The 12,902-nt window shown below is 42.5% G+C and overlaps 1 protein-coding gene across 1 annotated transcript; it reads left to right on the forward strand.

The window, feature by feature from the left end:
- The first annotated feature begins 1,607 nt into the window (after positions 1-1,607).
- Positions 1,608-12,139, forward strand: DCAF7 (DDB1 and CUL4 associated factor 7). The gene is made up of 7 exons (XM_035136295.2): positions 1,608-1,896; positions 4,048-4,206; positions 5,405-5,516; positions 6,561-6,679; positions 7,331-7,540; positions 8,334-8,451; positions 9,912-12,139. Exons 1-7 carry the CDS (start codon positions 1,759-1,761, stop codon positions 10,082-10,084), a joined length of 1,029 nt encoding a protein of 342 aa, XP_034992186.1. The 5' UTR covers positions 1,608-1,758; the 3' UTR covers positions 10,085-12,139.
- Positions 12,140-12,902: the final 763 nt, after the last annotated feature.

The raw sequence follows: 12,902 nt of genomic DNA on the forward strand, positions 1-12,902 counted from the left end.
TGGTACCTCGGTTTTTGAATGTAATCCGCTCCTGAAGACCGTTCCGAGTTCTGAAATGTTCGAAAACCAAAAACTCAATACGGAAAACTCAATACGGAAGCCGCGTGGCATGTTCGACTTCTGAGGCATGTTCAAAAACCGAAGCATTTACGGCATTCAAAAATAGAAATGTTCGTCAATGGAGACGTTCAAAAACCAAGGTACCACTGTAGTTTGACTTTTATTGTGAATATAAATTCATTCATACATACAGGGAGAGTCCCTTAAAAGAGGCCCCGTGGATACAGAGTACACGTGTTCTACGGGGCCTCTTTTAAAAGACTCACCCTGTATATGCCTGAAGATCAGACCAAACCAACTAAAACACAAAGTGTTTATATCACAAAGCTTTATAACTTTTTCTGCAGGATTTTAAAGCACTGTTAACCATTAAGGCTCAAACCACAGGTGTGTGCATATAATTATAACTATTTATACCCTGCCCATCTGGGTGGCTCCCAGTAGAATATTACGGTAAAAACACAATAAAACATCAACACGATAAAATGTATTTGGAGGTGGGGTACAGTATCTGGGTGGGGGGAAGGGCTATAAGTTTGATAGCAGTAGTTCTGGGAAAGGGGGTGATTAACGTTTTCCAGATGGACCATTTTTATGGTCTTACAGTCATTTTCTTCCAGAGGTGGAAAGCAGAGACCCCATAGGTGGGAAAGCAGATGGAGAGAAATCTGCCTGCAAGGTAAAGGCTGCAATCAGCTATTCAATACTCTTCCTAAACAACATTTCACATTTTTTAAAAAGCAATCAAGAGACTAAATAATACTACTGAACTATACTTCTCAGCCCCAGACCCTACTTCTAACTTGCAAAATTACTGTAATAGTAGACCGCATTTAAGTGCTGTCATAAATCACTCCTAGCCTCAGTTTGCAATGTGGGGACAAGGGCTGTTGCAACACTGCAGTGCTATTGTTAAGACTCTTTTCTCAGTCCTAGCCGCCTAAACTGCAGTATGCGGAGCTGACAAGGAGCTGCATTGGTATTTATTTACATATGCAAAGCATTTTTTTAAAGATAATTTAAAACCAAGAGAATTATCAAATAAAAACTCAATTTTTCCACAAGAAACGAGGCATTCCTACTGCTGAACTTCCACCTTTGATGCTACTTTTTGTTTTTGCCGGATAGGCTCCTGCTCAATCACAGGTATACAAAACCCCTAGATTCTGCATTTCCTCCTTTTCTTCATATGGGCAGCTGGGGAAACAAAAACGACGCCGAAAGCTCCCATTCCAGACACCCGAGATGCGACTCTACATTTTCCACGTCTATTGCTTTTCTCCCGATCTGGCTGCTGCTAAACCGTCCCCCTCGCACAGGCTGAAATTTTTGCCGGAGAGGCGGGTTTAGGAAACTGCAGAGCGACACCTCTCCTCGCTAATGGGCATCTTTCATCGTGGCCAGTATGGGGCGGGGAAAGAAATCTCATTGGGCGGGGGGCTTGGAAGGGAGGAGGATGTTTGAGCAAGCTGACGCTTACGGGGGAGCCAATGAGGAGCGGGGAGGCGGCGGAGTGGCGTCGCGGGCAGCCAACGAGAGTCCGGAGTTTGAATAGACCCCCCCGATGGAGGAGCGCGGTGGGGGCGGCTTCGCGGTAGTCGTTTGTGTGAGGTGAAGAACGACTGTCGGGGGAGGTCGCTGGTTGCCGTGAGGGGCTGACGGAGCGAGCCTCGCCCGCCCGCCGCCCGTCCTCCCGCCATGTCGCTGCACGGGAAGCGCAAGGAGATCTACAAGTACGAGGCGCCATGGACCGTCTACGCCATGAACTGGAGCGTCAGGCCCGACAAGCGCTTCAGGCTGGCGCTCGGCAGCTTCGTGGAGGAATACAACAACAAGGTGGGCCGGTGAGGGGGGGTCCGGCGGGCGAGGAGGCCTCGTGTGGTCGGGGGTTCGGGGCCGCCTCGGGCCTTCGCACCTCATTCGGACCCCGGCGGCCCTTCCCTGCTCCGCAGCAGGCTTGCGAAGAGGCCAAGAACCGCCTAGGGAAGTTGCCCGCACCCCCTCGGCAAGGGTCTTGCTTCGAGGGGCGCCCGGCACTCCCTCGCGTGCTTGGCCGCGCTCTCCGTTGCCAGGGGCCGGCTGAGGTAACTCAAGAGGCGGTTTGGTTGTCTCCCGAAGGAGTTGCGGGGCGGAGCAGCACCTGCGCGCCTTCTGCTTCACCTGCAGATGTTTCGAGGAAGGTATAGGGCGGCCTTGGGGTCCCCGAAGTTATTCGGGTTGGGGAGGGGTTAGGCCTCAGGGTCCCTTCCGTTCTTCTAGGGCAGGCATAGGCAAACTCGGCCCTCCAGATGTTTTGGGACTACAACTCCCATCATCCCTAGGTAACACGACCAGTAGTCAGGGATGATGGGAATTGTAGTCTCAAAAATCTCGAGGGCCGAGTTTGCCTATGCCTGTTCTAGGGTTCTGTGTTCTTGAGCTACATCCCCCACCCCCAATCCCTGACTACTGGCCATGCTGGCTAAAGAGGGTGAAAGTTGCAGCATCGAGGGACTCCAAGGTTCATAGATATAATTCATAGGAGAGTTAGAAAGGGACCCTGTGAGGGTCATCAATCCCACACCCCTGCATTGCAGCAATATGTAGCTGTCCTGTAGGGGGATCGAACCTGCGACCTCTGTGCACACTCTAACCAAGTGTGAAAGGCTTTGAGACCTTGGTGTTATCATCGGCACCACACTCTAACCCAGGCACCCCCAAACTGTGACCCTCCAGATGTTTTGGCCTACAACTCCCATGATCCCTAGCTAACAGGACCAGTGGTCGGGGAAGATGGGAATTGTAGTCCAAAACATCTGAAGGGCCAAAGTTTGGGGATGCCTTCTCTAACCCCCTGTGAAAGGCTTGGTGTAGGGACTCTGTCCATTTGGGGAGGTGGGTAGATTTGAGTGTGGGAAAGAGAATAGGCTAGGCCACCTGCATCTCAATAGTGGTAGAAGTTAGCTATTTTACTTTTGTCCTCGGGGAGAAAAAGCCCAAGGCAGGTATGGACACTCCTGAATTATTATTTATATTATAAAATATATGGGGGGGACGCAGGTGGCGCTGTGGGTTAAACCACAGAGCCTAGGGCTTGCTGATCAGAAGGTCGGCGGTTCGGATCCCTGTAACGGGGTGAGCTCCCATTGCTTGGTCCCAGCTCCTGCCAACCTAGCAGTTTGAAAGCACGTCAAAGTGCAAGTAGATAAATAGTAGATAAATACAGCGGGAAGGTAAACGGCGTTTCCGTGTGCTGCTCTGATTCGCCAGAAGTGGCTTTGTCATGCTGGCCACATGACCTGGAAGCTGTACGCCGGCTCCCTCGGCCAATAATGCGAGATGAGCGCTGCAACCCCAGCGTCAGTCACGACTGGACCCAATGGTCAGGGGTCCCTTTACCTTTATTGAATTTGTCAAGGGGGAGAGCTTTATCCTGCCCTAGGCAACTCAAACCAATTTACAAAAAAAAAAAACAGACTAAAAAACAGAAACAACCCTTTCCACAGATTTACATTAAAACCAAGGGGGGAATTAATATGTTTAAAACATCCCACCTCCTTCTTAAAGTTAAAGGTGAAAGGCCTGGTTATAGAGGAAAGCTTTTGCCTGACACCTTAAGATAGGTAATGAATATGCCAGGTGAGTGTCCCCTCAGGAGAGCATTCCACAAGCGGGAAGCCACTGCAGAAAAGGCCCGTTCTCATGTTGCCACCCTTTGGGCCTCTCATGGAGGAGGCATACAAAGAAGGGCATCAGATGATGACCGTAGGTTCCCTGTAGGTTCATACAGGGAGAGGTGGTCCTTGAGGTATTGTAGCAGAGTATGAAGGGTTGGGCATCTGTGGCCCTCCAGATATTGCTGAACTGCAACTCCGCATCATCCTTGACCATGCAGGCTGGGGCTGATGAGACTTGTAGTCTAATAACTTCTAGAGGCCACCAGTTATCTACCCTGAGCTTAATGTTATAGTTTGGTTGATAGCTTGCTTGAAATACTTTTTCTTATAGGTCCAGCTTGTTGGGTTGGATGAGGAAAGCTCTGAGTTCATTTGCCGGAATACCTTTGATCACCCATATCCTACTACCAAGCTCATGTGGATCCCAGATACCAAAGGGGTATATCCAGACCTTTTGGCAACAAGTGGTGACTACTTGCGTGTCTGGAGAGTAAGTTGACTTGTTTTTAGAAGGTGTTTTCCTGGGGCTAGGATAACCAGTGGGCCCTGAGAATGTGTGAGTAGTCTGACCAGCTGCTATGAGTAGTAAACAAGCATACTGCTTTCTTCTATTTGTAAATGTTTATTAACAACTTCTAAATTTGTAAATGTTTATTAACAACTTCTAAATTCAGTGTTCTACAACTGGAGCTGCAGTCTACTCTAATATATTATGCAGATGGGCAGAAAATAAATTGGGATCTAGTGGTAAATTGCTGGGTGATTAGCTGTAGATTGGCAAAAGTGTCTGACTCAGTTGTTTTAAAAATAGCAAAACCCACGAGGCTTTCTCTTCTCTTTGTCCCATCTTACCCCAGATCTAAATTAGACTACTGGAATTAAGAAAGCTGAGAAGGGAAACCTTATTGTAGTATTTTATGTGAAAAGACTGTGAGCTCATTTCTGGTACTGCAAACAAATTCATGGGAATATGCTTGAAGACAGACTATTGCTTAATTCTAAATTTATATCTGCCCCTCTGGTTACAATTTTTCACCTACCTGTCATTGGTGAACTTTGCTGCTACAAAAAAACAACACCCAAAGTAGATTCCACAAGCTTGAAGTCTTCCCACTCCTTGTGTATGGAAAATGAAAATGAAAAATAAAGCTCCATATTACAGAATTATAGAGTTGGAAGGAACCTCAATGCCTGATGACTTAATTATAATATGACAATCATGATAACACGTCTGTTGGTTTCCTTAACCTTGAAAACATGACATTTGACATTGTTCTTGTTCTGTATGCCATGTTTTATGAGATAGAGAACTTTAAAACTATGTCATATGATATTGCGTTGCCAGTGTGGCATGAGTTATAACAATGTCGTCCCAACAATGGAAATTTTCGCATATAGCCATGGTATTTATCACACTTAGAAGGAATGGGAGCTGACTGTAGTTCAGAACAAAACAGTACTTAGGCTTCCCTTTTAGGTGTAATGTTCTGTAGCCAAGAAGTAGGTCTTGGTAAAACCTAATTTGATTTACATGTGTCTTAACAAAACTAATAGAATCCATTATTTGAACATAATGCAAAACCCATTTAATCACAATGAAAAGCTGCACTCTCTTCTCTTGCATTTTTGTGGCAATGAAGTACTATAAATATTTGGAATGATGACCAATATTTGTAATTTTTGTGCAGGTGGGTGAAACAGAGACCAGGCTAGAGTGTTTGCTGAACAACAACAAGAATTCAGATTTCTGTGCTCCATTGACATCCTTTGACTGGAATGAAGTGGATCCTTATCTGCTGGGTAAGACTGAAACACTTAATTTGGCAGAGCTTTGGTAGTAAAATGGATAACACTGCCAGACAGAATTTAGTTTGGGTAATGGCTGTTGGTGGATCTCTTTCAGGTAGCTCATTTTGATATGGGCCTTGAAGGTACCGTACTTTTTCTTGTATAATGGTTTGATTTCATAGCTTAAGTGGTGAAGACCTCTTACTATTTAACCTTTCATGAATTGCGGCAGCCCACCCCACCCCCCAACACACTCAGTTTAGGAGAAAATACCCCTTGCTTGTTGTCACTATAACCACAGTTAAATCTGCTGCATCTCTTAGCTGTAGTTTTCATCTCCCCACCCCCTCAATTTTTAATGTAAGTTTTGACTATCCTGGAGTCTAGAGTAAAAGTACAACTGTTCAGTTTGGTGAATTTTGTTCATGTTGAATTTACATATTGTTATAATAGACCATACAGTCGTGCCATGGAAGTCGAACGGAATCCATTCCGGAAGTCCATTCGACTTCCAAAACGTTCAGAAATCAAAGCACGGCTTCTGAGAACTAAACATTTGAGCTGCTTGAAAACCAAGGTACGACTGTAGTTGGTAAGAACTTGATCTCATTGATTCATAGTAGTTAGTTTATAATCAACATATATCTTTGTTGCAGTATTTAACCGTGTTTGACCTTTTATTTGATATATGACTGATCAGTAAAATAGATTTGCTTTGTTAGGTGATGAGCCTTAACACCATGCTTTAAGTGGTTAGTCAGTGTCCCAAGCTGACAATTTAATTTCCAATTTAAACACTGGATGATTTGACTTTAAAACATATTTCTTAATTAACACTTGAAAAATAACTGAAGATTACACCTGTATCTTAAAAGGGAATATATTAACTATATCAAACACATCCAGTTAGTTTGCTTTGTGTATAAAAGGAGAACAAAGAAGGCGAGTCATCTTTTAGGTCAACCATTATGAACAGCATAAGATGTTGTGTATTGTTGTTTATTCGTTGCACCAAAGAAGAGTTATTAACATAGGTGTTTTTCATCCCCACCCCAGGTACCTCTAGTATTGACACAACTTGCACTATCTGGGGTTTGGAGACTGGCCAGGTCTTGGGAAGAGTGAATTTGGTGTCAGGCCATGTCAAGACCCAGTTGATTGCCCATGATAAAGAGGTGATGGTGCACTTTTTCTCTTGGTTTCTCCATTTTGGGATTTCAGACTTGTGCAAATAGTAAACATTTGTTCCAGTCTATAAAATGGGAATAGTGGCTTACCTGACAAGTGAATGTATTTGTATCTGTGTGTATGCTATTAGTTCGGCAGAACTAAATTCTTACTTTTCCCACAAAGTAAAGTGGTACCTCGAGTTACAAATGCTTCAGGTTACAAACTCCGCTAACCTGGAAGAGTTACCTCGAGTTGAAAACTTTGCCCCAGGATGAGAATGGAAATCGTGTGCCAGCGGTGCAGCGGCAGCAAGAGTTCCCCATTAGTGAAAGCATACCTCTAGTTAAGAACAGTTTCAGGTTAAGAATGGACCTCCAGAACAAATTAAGTTCATAATTAGAGATACCACTGTAATTCAGCAGTTCAGGGGGATGTATACAACAAAATTAAGTATTTTGCATAAGAAGTAGGCAAAGCTGACTTTCACGGGAAGAGAGGTAGCAACCCCATTTTTATCTACTTTTAGGCATTTCTATGACATGGCTGCTGTACATCTGGGTTTGCATGATAAAACTTCGGTGTGAAGCAAAAATCTTTGTATTGGAGACAATATCATTGTATTTTGTTATTTTTCTCTGCCTTTGGTGTATGAGCAGGTCTATGATATTGCATTCAGCCGTGCAGGAGGTGGGAGAGACATGTTTGCCTCTGTTGGTGCTGATGGCTCAGTGAGAATGTTTGATCTGCGGCACCTGGAACATAGCACAATTATATATGAGGATCCTCAACACCATCCTTTGCTTCGCCTTTGCTGGAATAAACAGGACCCTAATTATCTTGCAACAATGGCAATGGATGGCATGGAGGTGAGCCAGTGTTCTGTGAGGGTGGCCAGTACACTTCTTGGAATTGCACCTGGATGGTATTGACACTCAACACTACTTAGACTCTTGGTCTTGATAGGCATGTTTTCTGGATACCTGTATAAAGCCATGGGACATTTTTGTTTCTGGGATTCCTTGCAGCCTTGGCGCATAGTAGCATGAAGAAAAGCAGTCAGGCACGTGTCCTTATGTTATATAGGAGATAGCAGCCGTACTGAGATGCTGGTAGCTACCATGAACAACTTGAGTCTCTAGAAGAAGTAATGATCCCCATGTTGACATGTCAGGATGAGGTGTCCTGTTCTTGGCCACACAATTCTTTCGTGGGGTGGACAGGCTGATTTAGCTAAGGTAATGGGGCATAGTGTCCTGGGCAGGTACACTGCAGAAAATAGGAGTCTATTGGAAATAGCTTTTGTGTTAGTTTGTTGTTGTTTTTAAAGGAATTAGATTGATGTGTAGTTCTAATATGTGAACTGGACATAACAATACATAAAATGCTGATTGATAATCTCAGTGCCCCTTTGTAACATGTGGCTCATCAGGCACTACTACTATATATATATATTTCTCTCACTATTAGAGGAGGTATAAAAACATTCTATTCATTTGCAATGAAAATGGTATACTTGACAAGAAAGGGGTACACCATATATGTATTGTGCTCTGAAGATAGTATAGTAGGTAATGAAATACCATTTATAAAAAGTCTTTGTGGCTTCATCAGAGGTAGTATAAAACTTCACTATTCTTTGTATTTGTTTTCTCCACTAAGGTGGTGATTTTAGATGTCAGAGTTCCTTGTACACCTGTTGCCAGACTGAACAACCACAGAGCATGTGTCAATGGCATTGCTTGGGCACCACACTCGTCATGTCATATCTGCACAGCTGGTAAGGATGAATGATTCTTGTCACCCCTTCTTTTCATATGGGTGTTTCAAGTTCCCTTCAAAGTATGCGTATGAACTTAAAATAGTAGTAAGTCTGCTTTGTTTGCTATAGCTGGTTTAGCTGGTTTATTCTTTCTCTGTTCACTCATAATGGTTGACGTTTGTGCTCTTCTCTAATTCAGAGTATCTTGTTAGTATACTTTGTCTTAACCAATCCAGCTACTTTTTATGAATAGTTTTCATGAAAAGTAAAGTCCATTATACTCAGGCTTACCTCGAGTTAAGGGAGCTTTAAAACAACCCTAAAATGTAAGTGGTAGAAACGAAATATTATGAAGCAAGTTAATTCACTTGCTTTCATTAATTTTTTAAAAAAACATATTGGGTACCAGCCATACATTGCAAATGTTTACAAATCAGGAAGGAGTGGCTTATATGACTCTTCTTGCTCTGAATTTAATCTACTAATGAATATAAATCCTTACGCAGCAAAAAGATTAGCAAATTTCTAGGTTTTGAAACATTTCCATAAGGAAAGGTGTAAGAATTTTTGGATTTTAAAAAACCCCTTTTTGATTACTTTCCCTTAGCAGTTCAGTCTTACTATCCATTACAAGAATTAAGTAACAAATTTTTTTAGATAACAGATGGCTCGCATTTGAGAAACTATGATATATGTAAAACTTGTCAGGAGTCAAAGCCCAATCTATATATATATATAAAAATGTAAAAATCGTGAAACTGCGTTTTCCACTTTTTTCCGTAACCGCTTGACCGATCGTCCTGAAATTTTGACACAACGATCCATGCCACTCCCCAAGCGTTGTTGGGGACCAAAATCCCTCAAATCACACACCTGGGCAGGTATAGACCTGGTTTTCCACCAAGTCAAACAGCGCCCTCAAGTGGTGTAATACCCTCCTCCACCCCCTCCCTTCCTGTGAAATCTAAGCCACACCCACAAACCAAATGACATCATCAACCAAGCAACTGAAACCACCAAGGCGGCCATTATCAGACCCCTAGGCCACCTGCCCTCTCTACAGTATCTCACCTCAGCTTTGCAGACTAGGCCGCTTTCCAGACTAGGCCAAGTGGAGGTAGGGGCCTGCCTGGGGGGGGATGGGGTGTCCAAATAGAGGGCACGGATACGTAATGGGTCAGAACAGGGTGGGGGGAGACACAGGGATGAAACCTGCCCTCTCCACAGTATCTCGCCTCGACTCAGGGGGACTCTGAGGCTCAGGGGGATCTGAAGGGGGGCTATTACCCTCCATTTCACAGACTAACGCACAGCAACGCGTGCAGAGCCAGCTAGTAATAGAAAAAATTCAAATTATACTCTTTAAACTTTAGTTTATGTGGTTTTGTGTCCATTTCATTCCTGAGTACATGGACCACTGAATATTTGTGTGAAAGATGGTTTCTTTTACCTCTAATTCTACATTTCATCTTTGTCAGCGGATGACCATCAAGCACTTATCTGGGATATCCAGCAAATGCCTCGTGCCATTGAGGATCCAATATTGGCCTACACAGCAGAAGGTGAAATCAACAATGTACAGTGGGCATCAACCCAGCCGGACTGGATAGCAATCTGTTACAACAACTGCCTGGAAATCTTGAGAGTGTAAAAACAGTTGGGCACTGAGGGAAAAAATGGAACTGGATGGTGGTCTTTGCTCTCCTATAAATTTTTAAGAACAAAACTCCATCTAGAAAGTGCCACTGTCTATTCTAGAAAGACTCAGAACTGGCATTGATGGGTATATGTTGCTGTCGTCTCCCTCTTTCCCCACCCCCATCCTGTGACTTAAATGCAGGGATATGCTGAGCCTTTCAGACTCTCTGGGAATTTATTATTACTTTCAATTAAAGTTATGTATATATGTCAGCCATTTGTGTTGAGTATTTGTATTGAATGAGTAATGACACCAACGGGCAGAATGACACCCTAGCAGAAATATGTTACTGCTGCAGATGCCTAAAAACTGTGCAAAGTTATAGTAACGGGATGTGAAGTTAACTTTGTGTTAAGTAAATTTTTCACACATATCTTCTCTACCCCTTCCCCAGCCTATGGCAAGTCTAATTTCTCTTGATACTAGTGCTGAATCTTGTAAGGTCTCTGCAACTAAAAGTCTATTACTATTAAAAATGTTCTTCAACTATAAGGGAGCAGGAGCAGTCACAAAGCCTAGCTGGCTCTTGCAGAAACTTCCTGAAGCGAAGCTTTAACTTTGTGAACCACTGGTTATTAGATTTGTTTCTCTCTCTCTCTCTCCTCTGTATGACAAAGGCCTCTAAAATAAAGCAGTATACAGTGGTGATAGCATCTAGTTGGATAAGTACAGTTCCTAGTTTTGCACTGTGTTGCCTGCCCCTCAAAAAACGTAAGGACTTCAGCCACTGGTGATCTTACTTGACTCCAAGAGGCAACAAGCCTTTTCCTAAGAGTAGTGTTGCTTCCCACTATCCAGGAAAATGCAAAAATCCTTCTTAAGGTAGTGTGGAAAATGTGATGTTTCAGGAGCAGTGATAGGATACATCTGGCTCTTGCAGAAACTTTCTGGAGTGAAGCTTTAACTTGTATATGATGTTAATATGGGATGGCATTGTTTTTCTTGGAACATTACTATGACCAGACACGTGTAATTCATTATGAAATACACACACTTCTCTTAAATAGCTATGGTGGGATGTTGCCTCTTATTCCCATATCAAGGCACACTGAGGCTTATGGTAGGTCTTCTCTGACACATTAAAAAAGAATGTATATGTGATTGTTTCCACCCCCTTCTCAGAAGCTCTTGTAGGCTGGCCAAGCTGGCTCCTGCAGAATTCAGAGGGGAGCCCCAAAATGGTGTATCAAACCATTTTTCCAGAGTTACATGAGGCACTGGAGGAGGGGAAGTGTGTTGAGAAGACTTTCAGATGTTAACCACCAGTGATGTACATAATGAAATGAAATGAAATGTGACAAACCTATTGGTTATTTGTTTTATAGTACTGGAGTACATTAGTGGGGAAATGTGGTAACTGGTGTATAAATGTCTTTGTTTCAACAATACTGGTTGTTCTTGCCCGAAGACGAACATGAAGTATGAGAGAGAATTAACTGCCTGACTTTCTCATCTTTTCTCCTCTTCCCTCCCTCAGCCAACTTAACTAGCTAGTACATAGAAAGTAGATTCTTGTGGTGGTAGTTTTTTTTAGTCCCATGGAAATCAAGGGACTAGATTAAATCCAAATGTTAATTTTCATCTGTTAATAGGAGTTGGACAGTACTGGTTAAAGGCACTTGACCATGGGCTGCATAGCACTGGTCCTAAGGCACTTCAAACATGGGCACATAGGAAACTTAAGGATGTGCTCAGTAAAGAAACACAGGTCTGCAATTCACTAGCAGACTGGTGCTGGGAGGGGCTGGGTTATTGGTTATGTGATGGAGTATGAACTCGTGGTATCTGTTTTTTTGAAAGGAACAAAGATGTTTTTAGTGTACAGAATATGAATATGAGCTGAATTTTTTTACTAATCAATACTAAACGGTAAGATGTTAGCTTATGTACTGTACTCCCCAGTGTGATTTCCTAAAGATGTCAACTTTGTAGCATGACTATATAAAGTTCCAGACTCATTTTTTGCTTTGTTTTGTTCTTTTCAAATAAGCAATAGCACTGACTCTACTTGTGTTACTCTTTTTCTTTCTTCCACCCCACTTTGGTCTAGAGTGTTACATATATATATTCTTATGTTATTGGGGGAAATTGTTACTGAACTAGACTTAATCTTACCTTATGTGGCAGACAATTGTTAACTTGTTGCAATATTCCCAGTTGATTTTTATGGAGAAATTATAATGAGATGGACTTATCTTGATCTTTGAACACCTGCTTTCTGGAATTATATTAAACACTGTAAAAATTTAAGACAGTTTTTTAAAAGGTTTGAAGTAGAATGCTGGAATTTTAAAGATACTGATCTTCCTTTTTCTGTATACTTTTGTTTGTTCCATTCCTAGTTTTTGTGTGTATTCTGCCTTTCTTACGTTTTAATAAAATGGAGCATTTCTAAAATGCATGGTGATGTAAGGGGGAAGGCATGAATAAAACCCAGACAGTTCTTTTTATCTTGTTAAACATTCACTTAACAAGAGAACAAGAGAAATCATTTTTCCATGGTTCCAGAAATATGAAATAGTGTGCCACTTATAAAATAATCCATCATACAAGTCTATAAATGAAACTGGCCAGAAGCTTTTATTTTGGAAAAAAAATCTAGCCTTGCAAATGAATGCTAATATGCAGGAATTGCATTTTCTGTTCCTGTCTTGCAAGGACATTGCCAAACCAGAAAGAGATTCATAAGGGTTGTTTATGGTGTGACCTCTGGTAGAAGCCATTCTGAACTTTCCACCAACTTGAAATGCTGATGTAGAAAGGAGCAGGA

This window comes from Zootoca vivipara, chromosome 13, assembly GCF_963506605.1.
Source record: "Zootoca vivipara chromosome 13, rZooViv1.1, whole genome shotgun sequence".
Classification (NCBI taxonomy): Eukaryota; Metazoa; Chordata; class Lepidosauria; order Squamata; family Lacertidae; genus Zootoca; species Zootoca vivipara.